Below are 21,317 nucleotides of genomic sequence, written 5' to 3' on the forward strand. Positions count from 1 at the left end.
TGTTATAGAGCTTGAGCCCATTTGACTGGCCAGGAATCATTTATATTTCAGGGTCTAATATGGAACGATAACTCTCCATTTAGAACAACAGGTGACTAGTTCCAATTTGCACAAGCGGGTTTAAATCTGACCACCATTTTTCATTTCCCCAGGGCAGGAGGTGAACGTTCTCCTTACATAGAAAGCAAAACAGTTATATCTGCGGCTTTAAAAGAAATGGGTCAAAAATCCAGCCCCATCTCCCTCATCAAGTTACAGTGGTGCCCCGCTAGACGATGTTTATTCATACCATTGAAATCGCTGTTTAGTGAAAACATCGTCTAGCGAAAAGCCTTTCCCCATTGGAATGCATTGAAAATCATTTAATGCATTCCAATGGGAAGAATACGTCATCGTCCTGCAAAGATCACCCATAGGGAAGCCGCTTTGTGAACCACCGATCAGCTGTTTCAAATCACTGTCTTGCGAAAAACGGGCCCAAAAACACCCGTTTTGTGAAGATCAAGCTGCTGATCAGCTGTTTTAAATCATCATCTTGCGAAAAAACGGTCCGCGAAGCACGGACCAAATCGTTGTCCAGCGAAATTCCCCCATAGGAATCACCTGTTTTGCGAAGCTAAATGGCAGTCATAATGCAGATTCGTCGTTTTCAGGGGTAATCATCTTGGGAGGTACCACTGTATTCACATTGCGTGGCTTGCGGCTCCCTTAACTTGCTGGCCACTGGCCATGGCTCCCCCAATAGGATACTTTGGATGATGCAGTGGGAGCAAACAGAGTGGGGAAGGCCAGCCACTGCCATCTTCATCCCCTATTATTCTTTGTTCACTGAAGCCGGGACCAGATGGCAGTTATACCTGGGTTCAGCAAGCAGGAACCAGTGGCAAGGGAGAATCAAGAGGGAATGAGAGGGCAGTCATAGAAGAAGAGAGAGAAGAGGCTCCATCTTAAAACTGAAAATAATTGGGGGATGGAGAGGTAATTCCACCCCTGGCTCTTTCAAGCACAATAGAGAAGGGTTATGAATAACCTCAATCATTTACAGCGCTGTGCCAAATGGTCTAGATTTCAGCACTGCTGAACTTTACAGGATGGATCTCTCTGTAAAAGGTAAAGGTAAAGGTTCCCCTTGACAATTTTTGTCCAGTCGTGTTCGACTCTAGGGGGCGGTGCTCATCCCCGTTTCCAAGCCATAGAGCCAGCGTTTGTCCGAAGACAATCTTCTGTGGCCACATGGCCAGCGCGGCTATACACGGAATGCTGTTTACCTTCCCACCGAGGTGGTCCCTATTTATCTACTTGCATTTGCATGCTTTTGAACCGCTAGGTTGGCGGGAGCTGGGACAAGCGACGGGCGCTCACTCCGTCGCGTGGATTCGATCTTACGACTGCTTGGTCTTCTGACCCTGCAGCACTGGCTTCTGCGGTTTAGCCCGCAGCACCACCACATCCCTGTATGCACATGTAAAACTGCATTTTTAACACAGAAGTAAATGATCTCTGTTATACTTCATAGATGGTATTCTTGTAACGCTAAGCTAACTCTCTTGTCAGTGTGGTGACAAAATTCTACCAGCATGCCCTGGCCATGGCATTTGCCGTCAATGAGATCAACAAGAATCCAAACATCTTGCCCAACCTTACCCTTGGCTTCTACATCTGTGACAGCTACTATGATGGGAGGATGACCTATCGGACCACTCTCAACCTGCTCTTCAAAGGGCAGAGATTTGTTCCCAATTATGAGTGTGATGGGCAGAAAAGTCTCACCGCAGTCATTGGGGGGCTTGGCTCCGACACATCTGTTCTTATGGCTGATATCTTAGGTCTCTACAAAATTCCACAGGTAGGATGGGATGCGGGGATATTGCTCTGAGAGGGAAGGGACAGCTCTCTTCTTTTGTTATTTTCATGGCAAGTTCACGTTCAAGGGAAAAATGACATATTCATTTGTAAAAAAAAAAAAGGGCAAGGGATGCCCAGAACCTGAAAATGTTGTTACATAGCTAACTGTATTTGCAATCTGAACAAATCTTCAAAATCCTTCAGCAAATATTCGTTGCTTGAGCAATAAAGTGTGTACAAAGACTACTATTAAATTTTGACTGTGGCGCACATTTCTTATAGCTCACGTATGGATCATTAGTTCCAGAGGTTGAGGATGATACAATATCGCTCCCTTACTCTTACCACATGGTCCCCAATGAAGGCCATCACTATGTGGGAATTCTCCAGTTGTTGCAATATTTCAGATGGACCTGGGTTGGGATCTTCTTCCGAAATGATGAGAGTGGAGAACACTTCGTAAAGGTCATGGAGCCACTTCTTTCTCAAAATGGAATCTGCTTGGCCTTCACACAAATATTTCCCCAACAGCCCCATCTGGACAGCTTAGATTTTACCATCTTCAATGATTTTCACATCCCTTTTGAAGATGAGAAAGCCAATGCATGGATCATCTATGGAGAATCCTTGACAATTGTGTGGCTGAGGACTATTTTATTTCTACAAGACCCTACAAATACAGTGAACACATCATTCAATAAAGTGTTGGTTACCACAACCCAGATTGATTTTATATCAACAGGAATTCAGAAGGATTGGGATATTCAGGTGTTTGAAGGTGCCATTGCCTTTATGATTCACACAAAAGATCTTTTAGAATACAGAGATTTTATTCAACTCGTAAAACCAGGCTGGAACCAAAGAGATGGTTTCCTGAAAGATTTCTGGGAACAAGCCTTTAACTGTTTCTTTGGAGAAATCCTTCCAGTCAGTGAGAAATGCACTGGGGAGGAGAAGCTGGAGAGTCTTCCGGGAACCTCTTTCGAAATGCGGTTGTCTGGTCACAGCTATAGCATCTATAATGCCATCTATGTCTTGGCACATACTTTGCATGCCATCTACTCATCTAGGTCAAAACACAAGACAAGGATATATGGTGCAGGTCTTGAACTTCAAGACCTTCAGCCTTGGCAGGTAATTGCTCGGGAATATAGATGTATTTTAACTCTAATATGTTAGCAGATGGTAAGGTTGCATTCTACTTTGTCCTCCATGGGTAACCCATATTCTCTAATTAAACAAAATATTCATTGATAAAATAACATGGGTTCCATCAGTCCATTCTATATATTTGTACAGACAGATATAAAATACTGATCAATCAATCAGCATATGGTACAGTGGTGCCTCGCTTTATGATTGCCCCGCATTATGACGAAACCGCATTACAACGATCTTTTTGGGATCGCACGATGGTCTGAATGGGATTTTTTCGCTTTGCGATGATCGGTTCCCTGCTTCAGGAACCGATTCTTCGCAAAATGATGATTTTCCTCCAGTTGATCGGTGGTTTCAAAATGGCCGCCGGATAAATAAAATGGCTCCCCGCTGTGTTTTGGGACAGATTCCTCGCAAGACAGCCACCGAAAATGGCCGCCCTATGGAGGATCTTTGCTGGACAGTGAGTTTCCAGCCCATTGGAATGCACTGAAGGAGTTTCAATGCATTTCCATGGGCTTTTTATTTTCGCATTACGACATTTTCATTCTACAGCGATTTCGCTGGAATGAATTAACGTCGTAATGCGAGGAACCACTGTACAGTTGGACTGCTTTCTTCTTCTTGGTAACTGATATATTCTAAGGAGTTTATTCATTGATATAATCACATGGGTTCCCATTGTAGCTTAGAAACAGAACCTGGCAAGCTAATAAAGACCTCCATGCCATCCTTGGGCTTTGCTAAAAGAATCAAAAACAAAATTATCTGCTAGAATAATATTGACTAGAAAATACATTGTTTTATCTCTTTTACACCCCAAACCTCTGACTCCACTCATTCCTTCTCTTTTATGATTTTTATTTTTAATGAAGCTCCATCCATTCCTTCAGAGCATTTCGTTTAACAATTCAGAGGGAGAAACAGTGTCCTTTAATGAGAAAAGAGGGATGGGAGGAGGCTTTGACATCATGAACGTGGTCATCTCCCCCAACAACTCTTTCCAGAGAGTAAGAATTGGAAGGGTGGATCCCGATGCCATTGAAGGAGAAGTTGTCGTGATAGATTGGGGCAGAATTGTTTGGCCCAGAGCTTTCAACCAGGTATGAATTATCATACTTTATTGTCTCATGGGTTCATTTTGGTGAATGAATCTCCCTTTCTCACTAACCTATGTCTATGATGGTTGAATAGTCTTTAAAATACAGCCAAAGCTGTATTTTCAAAATACAAAATGTGGATGCTACAGATAAATCTCAAAGGCAGCCATTCTCTTTTTTTTGGGGGGGACCCTCTTTTCTTCTGTTAAAGTAAAGATTTCTCATTTCTATATTTACTGGAGTGTTCTGCATGGAGTTGAGATGGAATTAATCCACAGATCACAAAGAAGTGTTCACTCTTCCTGTGGATATTGAACTAGGCTCAGAAGTCAAATGAGTCTCCACTTTCTTTAGAAGGATTGGCTATGATATTATGAACTCCTTCTGACCTTCCACTCTTTTCATGGATAGGCAACTCCCAGTTCGAAGTGTAATGAATACTGTGAACCTGGTTTTCAGAAGAAAAAGAAGGAAGGAGAAAACTTTTGTTGCTATGATTGTGCTCCTTGCCCAGAAGGAAAGATTTCCAATAAGACTGGTAGATATTCTATTTTTCCCCTCACATGAAGTTAGCTGAGGTTTTTATGTTGGGTAACCAAATGGAGATGTGTTCAGTTGTCCTGACTGGCATGAACAGATATAAAATTAACAATTGAGAGTTCAAAAATATGACAACAGAACAAATGGGAAATGGATTACTGGATAACTCACCTATAGGCGAGGTTTCCAAGTGTAGTGTAGTGAACGGAGTGATGGACTAGGACTTTGGAGAATGGGGTTCAAATCCTCACTTTGCCATGGAATCTCACTGGGGATATGGAACTGGTAAAATACTCCTTACATATCTCATTTACCTTGAAAGCCCTATTAGGATTTCTATAGGTTGGTTCCAACTTCACAGCATTGAACACACACACATTCCTTTAGATGCCATTGATTTTTTTTGTTTAATCTTTCTAAATTCAGCCACTTTGATGTCCAGGTGAATGTGTGGAAATAGAACACTCAGACAATGTAGTACCAAATGAATACAGTGGTGCCCCGCATAGTGAGGTTAATCCGTTCCGGATTATCCTTCGCTATGGGAAAACATCGTTAAGCAGAACGGGGAAACCCATTGGAACGCGTTAAACTTCATTTAATGTGTTCCAAATGGGCCCAAAACTCACCATTCTCCGATGTTTTCCCATGTTCCGGCGGCCATTTTGGGTGTCCCGGTGGCCATTTTTGGTGTTCCGGCGGCCATTTTGGGTGTTCTGGTGGCCATTTTGCGTGTCCCGGTGGCCATTTTGGGTGTCCTGGTGGCCATTTTTGGTGTTCCGGTGGCCATTTTGGGTGTTCGGCGGTTCCAAAATACCCTCGCATTAGCGATGGGGAAATCCGCATCGCAATGCGGATTCATCGTTCAACGGTGCGCTCGTTATGCGAGGCACCACTGTAATAACATAAAACTCACAGAGTGCAACACACTACCCTACTTTTCTATTTTAAAAAAATAACTTCTTATGTTAAGGAGATGTTAACATGCTGAATGGCACTAGAGGCATGAAAAAGGAATTAGCATTTTTAATGAGGCCAAGTTCATTACCTTCAGCAGGGTGGTTTTCAATTTCCTACTCTTGTGAGTACTTAGAACTGCTAGAGAGATCAGTGGTTGAGGTCTCTGGCTGTGGACCCAGAGGTTGGAAATTTGATTCCCCACTGGGCTTCCTTGACAGGGGCTGGACCAGATGATCCATAGGGTTCCTTCCATTCCTGCAGTCTTAAGATTATGTGGCGGGTGGAGTGAAATCTATGGGGAGAATATATCAGGGGTTTCCTAGCAAATCTTCTCAGACTGAAGAAGCTACTTGGATGAGTACGAAAACATTTCAACCTAATAAGAAAAAAGTCCAGTTGCCATGACTCAACTTCCAAAAGTGATACATATATCTATTTTTCAGATATGGATGACTGTTTCAAATGTCCAGAAGACCATTATCCAAATGAGAATAAAAATAGATGCCTCCTGAAAGTTGTCACTTTTCTGTCCTTCGAGGAGCCTTTAGGGTTCGGTTTAGCCTTGGTTGCTCTCTCTTTTTCCCTGATCACAGCCTGGGTTTTAGGACTTCTCATGAAGCACAAAGACACCCCCATTGTCAAAGCCAACAACCGGGACCTCACCTACATTCTCCTCATCTCTCTCCTCCTCTGCTTCCTCTCTTCTTTGCTCTTTCTTGGACGACCTGGAAAGTTGAGCTGCCTCCTCCAACAGCCGGCCTTTGGCATCATCTTTTCAGTGGCCATATCTTGTGTGTTGGCCAAAACCATCACCGTGGTTGTGGCTTTCATGGCCACCAAACCAGGATCCAACATGAAGAAATGGCTGGGAAGAAGGACAGCAAACTGCATTGTGCTCTCCTGCTCTTTGGGTCAAGTAGGAATTTGTTCTGTGTGGTTAGGAACATCTCCCCCGTTCCCAGCATTTGACATGCAATCGTTGACTGAAGAGATTGTCGAATTATGTGATGGAGGCTCTGTTTTCATGTTTTATCTTGTCCTGAGCTATATGGGCTTTTTGTCCCTCGTGTGCTTCACGTTGGCCTTCTTAGCCAGGAAACTGCCAGACGCTTTCAATGAGGCCAAGTTCATCACCTTCAGCATGGTGGTCTTCTGCAGTGTTTGGGTGTCCTTTGTTCCCACCTATTTGAGCACCAAGGGGAAACACATGGTCGCTGTGGAGATCTTCTCTATCTTAGCTTCCGGTGCGGGTCTCTTGATTTGCATATTTGCTCCCAAGATTTATATTATTCTATTTCGGCCAGAGCTGAACACCAAGGAACAACTTACAAGAAGGAAAAGGGAATGAAATTTCTTCTCTTGCTTAAAGCTATCTCTTCCTTTGTATCTAATACATGGAGATGATGAGTTGGATCTAGACTTGCCATTCCACGTTAGCCATTACTAATTTAGCTTTTATTGATTCCACTGGATATGTCCTAAGGGGGCATTCATCCTCATCCACATGGCTGACATGACTTTGCTCATGTTTGTCAAGAGAGGAAAGTAATGTGAATTTAGGATGAAAAGTAAAGCCTTAAACTGATGTTCCACACACATTCTTTATCAGGTTCTTGATATAATTAATATGCCAAGGCAGATAAGAGGAAAATGATTCTGATTCTTCAGTAGGAATAAATCTGCTCCAGATGTTAGTGCAAATGTCAGAGGAGATTGTGGGGGTGCCATTCCCAAGGATGCTAAGCCACATGGGTGTTGTAGTGTAGGGAAAACTCTCCTAGCATCCTGTGGCTGCTTCTGAGGGGAGGAGTTGCTGCCATCCTTCCTCTTTCTCATTATCATAGAGAGCTTGCCATAGAGGCCTTTCCTTAGGCCAATCAGAAGCCTTGATTAATTGCCTTTCCACAGACCAACTCTAATAACATAATGTAACCATTGTCCTATCTGAACCCAGTCTACTATCTGTAATGCTGTTACTACCTGTGACCTTGTAATGTTAATAAAAGGACAGTCTCCTGGGGGCAGGAGTCACCCACCAGGAGTACTGCTGGCAGACATCCATCTGTGTGTGTGTGGCTGACTTCCTTAAACTATTGCTAAGAGACTCTTTGCTATTCTAGTATCTGGTGATCACCACAAAGCCCATCAGCCTGCTCATTGCCTGAACCCAACAGGAGATCAGTGATTTGCAGAACACTACACTCAAACGTCATTCAATATGTTGGACTATGATTTCAATGGTTGATAGTGCAAATATAACGATGAATCCGCATAGCGATCTATTTTTTTTAGATCTGAATAGGCAAAACATCGCATTGCGATGATCAGTAAGTGTTTCGCTTACCGATCTTCGCATTGCAATGTTTTTTAAAACAGCTGATCGGTGGTTCCAAAATGGCCACCGGGTGCCCAAAATGACCACCGCAAGTTTTTACACACCCTGCCCTCACTTACCGAGGGCGCGAAAATGGCGGCGCTATGGAGGAACTTCGCTGAACGGTGAGTTTGGGAGCCATAGGAACACATTAAACGAAGTTTAATGCGTTCCTATGGCTTTTTCCGTTCCGTTTAGCGATGTTTCTGCATAGCGACGATTAATCCGGAACGGATTAACGTCGCTGTGCAGGGCACCACTGTATCCTGTATTATTTCCTGTAAGATGAGTGCCCGCTCTAAATTCCTTTCACCAATCAGCATCCTTCCTTTGTGTAGAAAAAAAAATGGGTTCTTTAAACTTTGGACCTGTGTGTTTAAGAGGGCAAAGCAAAGAAACCAATGGACCCTTTTAAATTGGCCAAGTTCTTTTTTTTTTTTATTTATGTTTAGTTTCAGTCATAAATAGTAAGATGACAAATAAGACATAAAAGAAAAATGCTTAACCACAAAAAACATAAACTCAACTGCTAATCATAACTGAAATAATCTTGCCAGCGTTGCCCATCACACTTGTTTTTTCCCCTTTAATAACAGTAATTTGCATGCTATTTATTTTATTTATTTACTTGATTTCTATACCACCCATCTGGCAGCAAAGGCCATGTTCTGTGTCTCTCCAAAAATACAATGATTCTTGTCCTAAGATGTTACCTTTACCTTTACCAACTACATATACTAAAAAAACCCATATCTCCTTCAAATAATGTCTTTCGATATTCCTTTTCTAACTTTCAATCCACATGTTAATGTATCATTGATAGCCGTATTCCACATCAATCTTCCATATTACGCTGACTGATGTTTTTCCTAATCCTTACAAATCTCAGTCTTGCAACTGTTTCCATAGTAATAGTTAATTCTCTTCCCCCTCATTCTATGTAATTGGATGTTTTCAAAAATATTTAATAAAGCTTCCATTGAACACCTTTGTATATCTAAATTGCTTAGCTTCTAAAAATGTCTGTGTACATTGGGAAGGACACTGTTTCAAAATCATTTTTTCTATCGAGGTGCATTTTGGACACTCTTTCAGACTGAGGACGTCATTAAAACATTCAGGAAGAACGCAGAGACGTCACCAATCTGAATCTGGGAATGAAGAAATGCATCAGATGATAAGAAAATTGCCAGATGATTGCAATGCTGAAGTCTCCTTAGAGTAGAGTCCAAAGATGGTGGCCACAGTCATAATGGACCTGATCCAAACTCTCATCTACTTTCCTGCACTATTCTGATAGGTTTTTAAGTATGCATAGAGTGGCACTGGAGAGGAGAGAGAATCAAAACAGCTCCATGTTTTCCATAATCTTTTTGATCAGAAAAACATTCCTGAAGAGGTAGAATCTGCTGTACTTAGGTGGTCTTTCTGTGCATGAAGAGACCTAACTTTGGATGGAACGCTCCCTTCTTCAGGCTACCATTTCTGTGTGGAAAGTGTCAACAGGGTGTGGTTAGCATATTCCCCTCAATCCTTGTACAAATCTCCTGAGACAGAGAGACAGACAGAGTAAGAAAGAGAGAAAGGGAAAGAGAGATCAGCACTGAAACTTAGCGCTGGAGTTAATTCGCTAACATTAAATGGGAAATATTGTGTGTGTCTTCTCAGCCTCAGCATCCTTCATTGCATGGTGTGTCTTTGCGTCAGACACAGGGAGGAAGGAGGCTAAAAGCAAATATGAAGCCAGTCAAATATTCACTGACATGGCATAAGGAATATTCTTCCGTCTTCCCTTCATTCATTTATTTATTTTTAAAATCTAAGCCTTCTGTCTTTCCTAGAACCTTTAGAGAACTAAAAATGTCAATGAAGGCACATTCACCAAATATGAAAGGGAAAAAAGGGTGGAAAATGTCCAAAGAGAAAGAAACACTGAAATGCAGTGTTTATTCATTAACATATTTACTGACATTACATGAGAAATCTTGTTTTAGTCCAGACATCCTTCATTATAAGATACGTCTATGTGGCACACCCATGGAGGAAGGAGGCAAGAAACAAATATGAAACCCGCCTTTCACCTCAGAGCCTTTTTATAATTCGTAGATCATCAGAGAAAGAGCTCATGCAAATTCTGGAGGAGATTCTGGGGCTGTGGAGAGTTTCTCTTCATAAATTGTCTCTCGTATTTCAAATGTCACTTTCTTCCCAGTCCAGAGAGATTTGATCCTTCCTCCTCTGCTAAGTGATCTCTTCGTTAATATAATGAAGTTACTCTTCTTTTTCCTCTCCTTGGTGTCTACTCATAGATGTAAGCACACAAACTCATGTTGGAAGTGTAAAATTGCTAAATGCAGTTATTATGAGGCGTGTTGCATTACGTGAAATATTCTCTTTTTCTCCAAGGGGCCTTCTCCGATATCCAGCTTGTATCATCTGGTCCAGAAACAGTGAGACCTGGAGAGACTCTTGACCTGGTCTGCAAATTGACAGGTTTCTCCATCAATACTCAGTATTGGCATTGGATTCGACAGGCTCCAGGAAAAGGTCTACAATGGGTTGCACTTATGTACCCCTCCAGTGGAAGGAAATGGTTTGCCTCCTCCTTTCAAAGCCGTGCCACCATTTCTTCAGATGCTTCTAAAAACGAGGTCTACCTCCAGCTGAGATCTGTGACAGTTGATGACTCGGCTGTCTATTATTGTGTGGGAGAGTCACAGTGACAGAAAGTCAGCCGGAGGGCTGTACAAAAATAGGAAATTGATTCCCAACACACATCACTGGCATTACTTCACCGCAAAAAGTGGGGACCAAAAGAATCCTCTCTAATTTCCTGTCACATGAATGCCAGTTCTGAATTCCTCTTACACAGCAGCATTCTCTGTTTCATAGAAAAAAAGGGTGAGTTCTCTGAATTTTGGACCTGAACGGTTGATCGAACAGGGAATACATCAGCACACGCTCTTTCCAATGGCTTAACGTCTAACAGCTTCTTTGTACACCCAGCAGGGAGGGCTTGTGCAACGCTTGGATTGTGAAATTTAAAAAAGGTATTTATAGTCCCACCAGCCCAGAAATAGAAAGGTAGCACATGAGTGATGAGTTTACATTAACACCACAGCTTTATCTACTTGGTGGTGGGGACAGCTATGGCAACTATAAAAAGAAAGTCCATGAGTTCATTTCATGTTCTTTTCCTTTCCTTCAGACAGAAAAACAACTCTTTCATTCTTTGTTCCTTATCACCTTCTTTAAAGGAGGGGGGGGCTTAAAATGGCAATAGGAAGCATTTTAACCTCAGAAAAATTTATAATAAGAAATAATAATGACATGCCATCAAGTCAACTCCAATGTATGGTGAAATTTTCCAGGGTTTTCCTGTTACAGAGTTTTCAGAAGAGTGTGTGTGTGTGTGTGTGTGTGTGTGTGTGAGAGAGAGAGAGAGAGAGAGAGAGAGAGAGAGAGAGAGAGAGAGAGAGAGAGAGAGAGAGAGAAGTCCGGTCTGGAGGAAGAAGATTGCCAGAAGAAATATCAACAACCTCCGATATGCAGGTGATACCACTCTGATGGCAGAAAGTGAGGAGGAATGAAAGAATCTCTTAATGAGGGTGAAAGAGGAGAGCGCAAAAAATGGTCTGAAGCTCAACATTAAAAAAAAAACAACCAAGATCATGGCCACTGGTCCCCATCACCTCCTGGCAATTAGAAGGGGAAGATATGGAGGCAGTGACAGATTTTATTTTCTTGGGCTCCATGATCGCTGCAGATGGTGACAGCAGCCACGAAATTAAAAGACGCCTGCTTCTTGGGAGGAAAGCAATGACAAACCTTGACAGCATCTTAAAAAGCAGAGACATCACTTTGCCAAGAAAGGTCCGCAGAGTCAAAGCTATGCTTTTTTCTGCAGTGATGTATACAAGTGAGAGCTGTACCATAAAGAAGGCTGATCACCAAAGAACGAATGCTTTTTTTTTTTTTACTTATATACCGCCCCATAGCGCTACAAGCACTCTCCGGGCGGTTTACAATTTTAATTATACAGGCTACCCATTGCCCCCCCCCCAGCAAGCTGGGTACTCATTTTACCGACCTCGGAAGGATGGAAGGCTGAGTCAACCTTGAGCCGGCTACCTGGGATTTGAACCCCAGGTCGTGAGCACAGTTTTAACTGCAGTACAGTGTTTTAACCACTGCGCCACAAGGCTCTTTTGAATCGTGGTGCTAGAGGAGACTCTTGAGAGTCCCCTGGACTGCAAGGAGAACAAACCTATCCGTTCTGAAGGAAATCAACTCTGAGTGCTCACTGGAAGGGCAGATCCTGAAGCTGAGGCTCCAATACTTTGGCCATCTCATGAGAAGAGAAGACTCCCTGGAAAAGACCCTGATGTTAGGAAAGTGTGAGAGCAAGAGGAGAAGGGGACGACGGAGGATGAGATGGTTGGGCAGTGTCATCAAAGTTACCAATATGAATTTGACCAAACTCCGGGAGGCAATGGAAGACAGGAGGTCCTGGTGTGCTCTGGTCCATCGGGTCATGAAGTGTCCTTTTTTAACTGGTTTGATTAAAGGGAAAAAACAGAATGGGAACGATAGGGAAGGAGTGGAGGATGGTGTTGCATGGCCGTTAGGCTGGGCTTGCACTCCCAAGCAGCTCTCCATCCTCCTTCTCTGATTGCCAAAGAAGAAGAGGCAGAAGGTGGGAGGAGCCTTAACATAAATACACACCCTCTCTTATCCTCTCATCTCTCTCTGCGAGCTTAACTTGTCTCGCATTATCCCAGGAATTGGACAATATTGGCTCCACGCTGCTGAAGAACTCACTAGGGAACTGGGCAAAGATTTCCTCAATGCCATTCCATAGACAATCCATTCCGCACCTCTGTAGTCCATTCCATAAGGCGTATGTCTGTAGACCAGTTCCGGACACATGTCCATAGGGCTTTTCCCAGAGATCATTTGTACCTAAAATTTGGACCTGATTAAAAACTAGTACCATGAATTAGGTGTGAAAACTAATAGGGAGACTATGTGGGCAAGCCAAGATGGGCCATATGCGATCAATCTTATTAGTCTATCTTTCAGGTCTTTAACCTTCTGCAGTTTAACTATTGTTTTCATGGGCAGTCCTATGTTAAGCTTTGATTAGACTATTTTGAAATTTCCAATGCATTCGCCAAAGTTATCAGGCATCTCCTGCCAAGATACGGGGGCAACAGGACAATCAACTGAAATACATAAAAGGCACTCCTGGCCACAGCCAATCTTTCAACTTTTTTAGAAAAAATTGGGTAGAGGAGCACACTCAAGCTTCAAACCTGATAGTATTTCAGGGGGGATGTAATCCGATCCAGGCCAGGTAGATTTCCCTCTAAACAGTTCAGATTGACCTATCAGAAAATTTACCTTCATCTTTTCAGGACTCAGTATGAAATTGGCCTCTGTACTGTCCATTATCATGTCAGGGCAATGCTCCATGACACAAACATCCATTTTCTGCTAATGAAGCAAAGGAAACAGAGAGCTGCCTGTTACAATTATAATGATGGCACCACACCATAAAGCTCCCAATGACTAGTGAGTGAGCAACCCTATATCTAGTATATCTTTTCCTTGGGAAGTAAGTTTGTATGCTAGAAATGTTTTTTTCATTTCATTCTTTTTTCCACCTTCTAAGCTGCTCCTTGGTGTTTAACTCAGGCCTCAAGAGAATAATGTAAACCTTGGGAGCAAAGATGCAGATCAAGAGGCCAGCACTGGAAGCTAAGATAGAGAAGATCTCCACAGCAACCATGTGTTTCCCCTTGGTGCTCAAATAGGTGGGAACAAAGGACCCCCAAACACTGCAGAAGACCACCATGCTGAAGGTGATGAACTTGGCCTCATTAAAAGTGTCTGGAAGTTTCCTGGCTAAGAAGGCCAACATGAAGCAGATGAGGGACAAAAAGCCCATATAGCTCAGGACAAGGTAAAACATGATAAAAGAGCCCCCATTACATAATTCTATAATCTCTTCAGTCAATGATTGCATGTCAAATGCTGGGAATGGCGGCGATGTTCCTAACCACACAGAACAAATTCCTGCTTGACCCAAAGAGCAGGAGAGCACAATGCAGTTTGCTGTCCTTCTTCCCAGCCATTTCTTCATGTTGGATCCTGGTTTGGTGGCCATGAAAGCCATGACCACAGTGATGGTTTTGGCCAAGACACAAGAAACGGCCACTGTAAAGATGATGCCAAAGGCCGGCTGTTGGAGGAGGCAGCTCAACTTTTCAGGTCGTCCAAGAAAGAGCAAAGAAGAGAGGAAGCAGAGGAGGAGAGAGGTGAGGAGAGTGTAGGTGAGGTCTCGATTGTTGGCTTTGACGATGGAGGAGTTCTTGTGCTTCATGAGAATTCCTAAGACCCAGACTGTGATCAGGGAAAAAGAGAGAGCAACCAAGGCTATTCCCAACCCTAAGGGCTCTTCATATGACAAAAAGATGACAAGTTTGGGCAGGCATCCATTTTTGTTCTCTTTTGGATACTTGTCTTCTGGACATTTGAAACAGTCATCCATGTCTGAAGAACAAAAACAGAAGAAAAGATCATTGAGAATAAAAATACAGTAACATAAAATAAATTGAAATTATAATATTCAGGTGTGAGATACAATCCCTTTCACAGTGCTGTTTTAGTTCACAAGGACATGTGCCTGCTTTATTCAAATAAGCTAATGTTAAAAAATTGAAATATTTTCGCAACTTTGAAAAAAAAAATATTTTTAGCAACTTTGAAATTCATTGATTTATGATATCCCGGATTTCTAGAATCCTACTGCTAAATTATGAAATTTGTGTAATTCAGTTCATTCAATAAGGCTGTCTTAAAGTCAATTAATAGAGCAATCCTAGTAATCCACATAAGACTACTGTCATCCAGGGATGCCATCCATAAAGGTCTTAGGAGGACCCTGAGTCCGTGAGGGATTTTGTTCTACTCTCCATCTTCAGCTGTGGAGGAAGTCGTTCTTAAGGAGGACAGAAGCCCGACTCTCCTTCCTCTGATTCCATTAACTAAAGGAAATGATTTCCCAGCTATACCCCCGACGTTATAAGAAATGCCTAACAACAGTGATCCATGAGTTCTTAACCTCCAAAATAAGCGAGTGTAATACTCTCTGCGTGGGGCTGCAGATGAGGACTGTATGGAAACTTCAGTGGGTCCAGAATGTGGCAGCTGAATGGATTACAAGAACCAGCACATATGAACACATCTCCAGTCTTGGCATGCCTTCCTTGGCTCCCTGTTAGTTTCGGTGCGAATGTAAAGTGTTGGGCATAACCTACTGAACCATGATTAGAGATGGGCATAAAAAGCTATGAAGAGCTTTGTGCCAAATCAAACATGGTGTACCAGGGAATCTGCATTTTACCTTCCCCCCCCCCCATCGCTCAACTGGGAGGCTCACTCACCACCATCAGCACACCACTTGGGTCCTTCCTTGCCAGGGGCACGTAAGTTAGGGATGGATCTTGGGCTCCCCTTCCTATATTTTGGCTGCATACCGATGGTCAAATTGCTTTTCATTTTTTTTAAAATTTCTTTGAAGCAGCTCCAGCTAGTGACAGGGCTCAATGATATTTTATTCTTTCTTCTTCTTCTTCTTCTTCTTCTTCTTCTTCTTCTTCTTCTTATTCTTATTCTTATTATTATTATTATTATTATTATTATTATTATTATTATTATTATTATCATCATCATCATCATCATCATCATCATCATCATCATCTTCTTCTTCTTCTGATTTTCTTTATTTTTGTAAACCAAATAGAGCATGGCAACACTAAGAAAGTAGTATAGAAACTAAACGAAAAGGAAGGAAGGAAGGAAGGAAGGAAGGAAGGAAGGAAGGAAGGAGGGAGGGAGGGAGGGAAGGAAGGAAGGAAGGAGGGAAGGAGGGAAGGAAGGAAGGAAGGAGGGAAGGAAGGAAGGCTCCATGAAGATGAATACTACAGTGGGGTCTCTACTTAAGAACGTCTCTACTTCAGAACAATCCAACTTAAGAACAGCTCCATTTGCTAAATTTTGCTTCTACTTGAGAACAGAAATCCAAGATAAGAACAGGGAAAAAAACCTTTCCTGCTCTTTTTTTAACCTTAGGTCATCTTAGGTTAAAAAAAATTCTCCCCCTAGTGGTAGAGTACGTATTAACCAGCTTATTTAGAGGTGTGTACGAACACACCTCTAAATAACAAAAAAACAGCCAGAACGGATTAATAGGTTTTCAGTTCATTCCTATGGGAAATTTTGCTTCAACTTAAGAACGTTTCAACTTAAGAACACCATTCCAAAATGGATTAAGTTCTTAAGTAGAGGTTCCACTGTAGTTTCTATGGATGGAAAAGAGCAGATACGGATTAAATGGTTTTCAATGCATTCCTATGGGAAATGCAGATTCAACATAAGAACTTTTCAACTTGAGAACCACCTTCCAATACGGATTAAGTTCTTAAGTAGAGACCCCACTACAGCTAAGGGAACAGTTCCCTGCTTCAGGTTTTAGATGAAGACATCTGAATCACACGCAGTAAGGATTAGTTGAACCACTGAGGGCTTAAAATTGCACAACATGTTAATTAGCAGAAATTCAGCACTGCAGGGGACATCATTTTTCTTATACTGATGTAAGTCAGGGAAGATTACTCTGGACTGTTTCATCTATTGCTGTTTTTTTGCACATAAGATGGCATTGAAGCCTAGACACCTACAATATATTTTCAAGTTTCCAGCTGCTGTTTAGCTCTGTGCAAATATGTTTCCATAGAGAGCCTTTGAGGACTTCAAGATAGGGTGGGGAAAAGAGGTGTTTTGAATGGCCCTAAATCATTGCTGAGTTGCTGCTGATGGTCCAGATGTACATGTTGTGGTGGTATTACAAGTACTGCTCACTCTCTGAATTAATGGAACAATAGCATAAATCACCTGAGGATTATATCATCCAGTTTTCACTGTGTAAAGATGTAGAAGAAGATATGGTTTTCTGACTGCATCAGTAGTTGTTGAAGAGTTTTATAGTAACATACCAAACATGAGAACTCTTCTTAATTTTTTAATTTGACCTAAAAACAACCCCTAAATTCTCTTTATATGACAGATTAAACTAAATGAAAAGAAAACTGGAACATCTACCTGTCTGGTTTGAAATCCTTCCTGCTGGGCATAGAACACAATCATAACAACAAAACTTTTCGCCTTCCTTACTTTTCTTCTGAAAGCCAGGATGGCAGTACTTGTTGCAAACTGAAATGGGAACCACCTGTTCATAAAAAGGACAGAGTTGAGAAGGGTCATCATAAGGAGATCTGGAATAGTCCTCCTAGTCAAATATCTACAGAAACCTAGTTGGCCAACTGGGTTCTTTTGAATCAATCATCTCTGGATCCCTTCATAAATCACCAAGACTCAAGACATGCATAATAAATGTTCAGTTCTACAGGGGAAGAAAATGTAAAATATTCTTATTTTTAAATTGGGAATAGATATATATGGGACAGGATTGGCAATAGGTATATATGTGTGACAGGAAGCAACAGTTAGAACCGGCTACAGAACAACTGATTGTTTCAAAATTGGGAAAGGAGTACGACAAGGCTGTATATTGTCTCCCTGCTTGTTTAATTTATATGCAGATTACATCATGTGAAAGGCTGGACTGGATGAATCCCAAACTGGAATTAAGATTGCTGGAAGACTCAGACACGACTTAATGAATAAACAACAAAAACAATTTATGGGAAGTCAATAATTAATCTAGTTTTAGAAAATGGGCAGTAACTTTCATAGAATCAGAGAATAGTGAAGGCCATCAAGTTCACCCCCTTGTTTGATGCAGGAATACAAATCAAAGTATATCTTGCAGGTGCTTCCAACTAGCTATTAGTAGCAGTATTCTCAAGGATAGAATCAAAAGCATAGAAGGAATTACATATAAGGCAAACATTTTGTTATCACTTTGATAGGGATTTCCTTGCTACTTCTGTGTACTCATCCTTGTTGACCTGACATTCTTTCCGCTTTTTATACAAGTCGTGGTTTTTTTTTTTGTTTTGTTTTCAGGTCTTCAAAGCTTTTTGTGAAGCCACACTGACCTTTTTTGCAGCCTCCCATCTTCTCCTCCTCCTTGGAGAAGAAGGAATCTTCAATCACCAACATGACCTCCTTAGGGAAGCCCCCCCCAATAACCCATACCTCGTTAAAGCCTCGGTGCCACACAATTCTATCCCAATCAATCACGACTTCTTCTCCTTCAAGAGCACCGGGAATCACCCTTCCAATTTTCACTTGATGGAAAGAGTTATTGGGGAATATGACCACGCTCATGATGTCAAATCCACCTCCTATTTCCCCTTTCTCATTAAAAGACACTGTTTCTCCCTCTGAGTTGTTAAATGACGACCTTTGCAGGAATGGGTGAAGCTGGTTGAAGGAAAAAGAAAAAAAAATGGGATAGAAAGACAAGCAGAGACTGAAACTAGCAGAGAAAGCAAAATATTTTCTAGACATATGTGGTCAACATCCAATTGAATGTTTACAGGAACCTGAAATTCCAGCTGAGTAAGTTGGCTCAAATATTTGACAAGATACCAGTAAGTTTTTAATGGCACATCAGCAGCACCTCATCAGATAAGCACAACAGCTTTTTCTGTTGGAAGATGTACATAAATCTAGAATAAGTTACTGTCTCAGATTTATTTACTTATTATATTTCAACTGTTGAAACCCAGTAACCACATGAAAAAAAGCAAAAACACATTCATTCTAAACATTCTGAAATTTAATTGCATTCCATGCCCCACATCTAAAGGAAAAGTGGAACACATTTCCTAATTCTCAATTATAGGTTATCCATGAAGAAAGAGAAATCACTTCTGTGTATTCTGTACTTTGAGAACCCTGGAAAGGGTTGCCAGAAGTTGGAATTGATATGACCTCACACAAGACATACAAATATAAATGAAAAAGGGAAATTTAGAGAGTCCCACTGTGTGCTAGTTTAGACTAGGCATCCTTCAGTAGTGAGAGACTAGGGTAACATGCTCTGTATGGAGGACTTGGAACAGTGTCTAGTGTGGCTGAGAAGGCCAATTCGAGAGTGACCATCCCTTCCATACTGAAGACAAATACAATCTGTTCCCTGTCCAGCTCCCTGGTTTTGCTGCTTCGTGACTGCCTTTTTGCCTCGGCCTGCTGGACAAGGCTCTCTTCAAATTGGAAGAGGCGTGATGCATCACCTGCCTCCAGGCTGAAAACTCAGATGTCAGGGTTTCCCATCTGTTGAGGTCCATTCCTAAGGCCTTCAGATCCCGCTTGGAGATGTCCTTGTATTGCAGCTATGGTCTCTCTCTGGCGCAATTTCCCTGCACTAATTCTCCATACAGTTGATCTTTTGGAACCCAACCATCAGCCATTCTTATGACGTGCCCAAGCCAACGTAGACGTCGCTATTTCAGTAATGTATACATACTAAAAATTCCAGCTCATTCTAGGTCTACTCTATTTGGAACTTTGTCCTGCCAGGTGATACCAAAAATGCGTCGGAGACAACACATATGGAAGGTGTTCAGCTTCCTCTCCTGCCATGCACAAAGGGTCCAGGACTCACTGCAGTACAGGAGTGTGCTCAGTACACAGGCTCTATACATAGTGCTAGCATATTAATCAAAATATTTAGAGATGTGTACAGATCTCACCTGCCAAGGCTGAAGATACTGAAGTACAACATCTGGATTCTCAATCATGGTTTTCTGTCTCAATCTGGATGTGTACTTTTCATGGAAAGTATGTGCCAGGACATAGATGGCATTGTAGATACTATAGCTGTGTCCCGTCAAATGCATGTCAAAAAGAGGCTCAGGAAGGCTTGCCAGTTTCTCCTCCCCAGTACATTTCTCACTGTCTGGAACAGTTTCTCCAAAGAAGCAGTCAAAGGCTTGCTCCCAGAAATCTTTCAGGAATCCATCTCTTTCATTCCAGCCAGGTTTGACATTCTGAACAAATTTTTCAAACTCCACATGGACATTTCTGTGAATCATAAAGGCAATAGCACCTTCAAACATCTGAAGATCCCAAAACCTTTGTGGTCCTGTTAATATAAAATCTATCTGAATTGTTGTTATCCACACTTTTCTGTATTCGGAATACCTAATACTTTCCCGATCATAAAGAAATATAAGTGTTCTTAGCCATACCATTGTCACAGACTCTCCGTAGACGATACATGCACTGGCTTTTTGATTAGTTAAAGGTTCATATATTTTCAGAAGGACTGAAATAATGTTTTCATCAAAGTCATCCAAATTAGGTTGTTGTGGAATTCTTTGTACGAAAGCTGAGCATATTCCATTTTGAGAAAAGAGTAGCTCCATTGTCTGCACAAAGCGCTCCCCGCTCTCATTATCTGCCACAAACATCCCGACCCATATCCATCTAAAATGCTGAAGCAACCGGATGATCCCCATGTATTGAGGGTCTTCAGTGGGGACCATGTGGTACAAGTAAGGATGCTGAGATGTATGAATCTCCCCTGGAGCCAAAGAGCCGTAAGTGAACTATAAGACAGGGAAGAAGAAAAAAACGATCGTTGTAATAATTTGGAATTTCTGAAATTTCAATAATTATTCTAACATTTTCTCCTCTTCTTAAAAATCTATTTTATTTCTACACTTGTATTTTCTACTCATCCTGAAAGCATAACTTGCCACTCAAAAAAAAAGGGGGGGGGAGAACACACAAAAGGATGCTGTCCTAACTATACCTGCATCTTAGCCTACCTGAGGAATTTTGTAGAGACCTAAGACGTCAGCCATAAGAACAGAGGTGTCGGAACCCAGTCCCCCAATGACTGCTAGGAGATTTTTCTTTCCATCACACTCATAATTGGGAACGAATCTCAGCCTTTTGGAGAGTAGGTTGAGAGTGGTCCGATAGGTCATCCATGAATTAGAATAGCTGTCACAGATGTGGAAGCCAAGGGTGATGTTCGGCAAGATTTGGGGGTTCTTGTTGATCTCATTGATGGCAAAGGCCATGGCCAAGGCATGCTGGTAGAATTTTGGCACCACGCTGTCAAGACAGATACTTTAATATTGCAACAAAATTTCTAGAGTTTACGAACTGGCATTCTTCTTCAAACTAGATTTTCCTTGAAAGACATACCGTTGCAAATCTAGCTTGATCTCAGACTATTGAGTACAGTGGTTCTGAATCCTGCGTATGCTGTTATGCAGGCAATACTTCTAATCTGCATTATGACTTTCTGCTGTACTTGAACATGGTTCCTTCTCTCGATATTCTCTGTGTGCACA

General features: G+C 41.8%; 1 protein-coding gene and 1 pseudogene across 2 annotated transcripts; one reads left to right on the forward strand and one right to left on the reverse strand.

Annotated features, from left to right (window-relative positions):
* The first annotated feature begins 1,785 nt into the window (after positions 1-1,785).
* Positions 1,786-7,050, forward strand: LOC110091444 (vomeronasal type-2 receptor 26-like; annotated as a pseudogene). The gene is made up of 4 exons (XR_013537812.1): positions 1,786-2,979; positions 3,879-4,106; positions 4,515-4,641; positions 6,047-7,050. The product of XR_013537812.1 is annotated as a vomeronasal type-2 receptor 26-like (transcript).
* Positions 7,051-13,098: 6,048 nt separating this feature from the next.
* Positions 13,099-15,495, reverse strand: LOC110091443 (vomeronasal type-2 receptor 26-like). The gene has a single exon (XM_078378314.1). It carries the CDS (start codon positions 14,528-14,530, stop codon positions 13,628-13,630), a length of 903 nt encoding a protein of 300 aa, XP_078234440.1. The 5' UTR covers positions 14,531-15,495; the 3' UTR covers positions 13,099-13,627.
* Positions 15,496-21,317: the final 5,822 nt, after the last annotated feature.

Source organism: Pogona vitticeps, chromosome 6, assembly GCF_051106095.1.
Source record: "Pogona vitticeps strain Pit_001003342236 chromosome 6, PviZW2.1, whole genome shotgun sequence".
In the NCBI taxonomy this organism is placed as follows: domain Eukaryota; kingdom Metazoa; phylum Chordata; class Lepidosauria; order Squamata; family Agamidae; genus Pogona; species Pogona vitticeps.

Coding starts and splice junctions, on each gene's coding strand:
- LOC110091443 (XM_078378314.1), bottom strand. CDS start 14,530: ATGGATGACTGTTTCAAATGTCCAGAAGACAAGTATCCAAAAGAGAAC.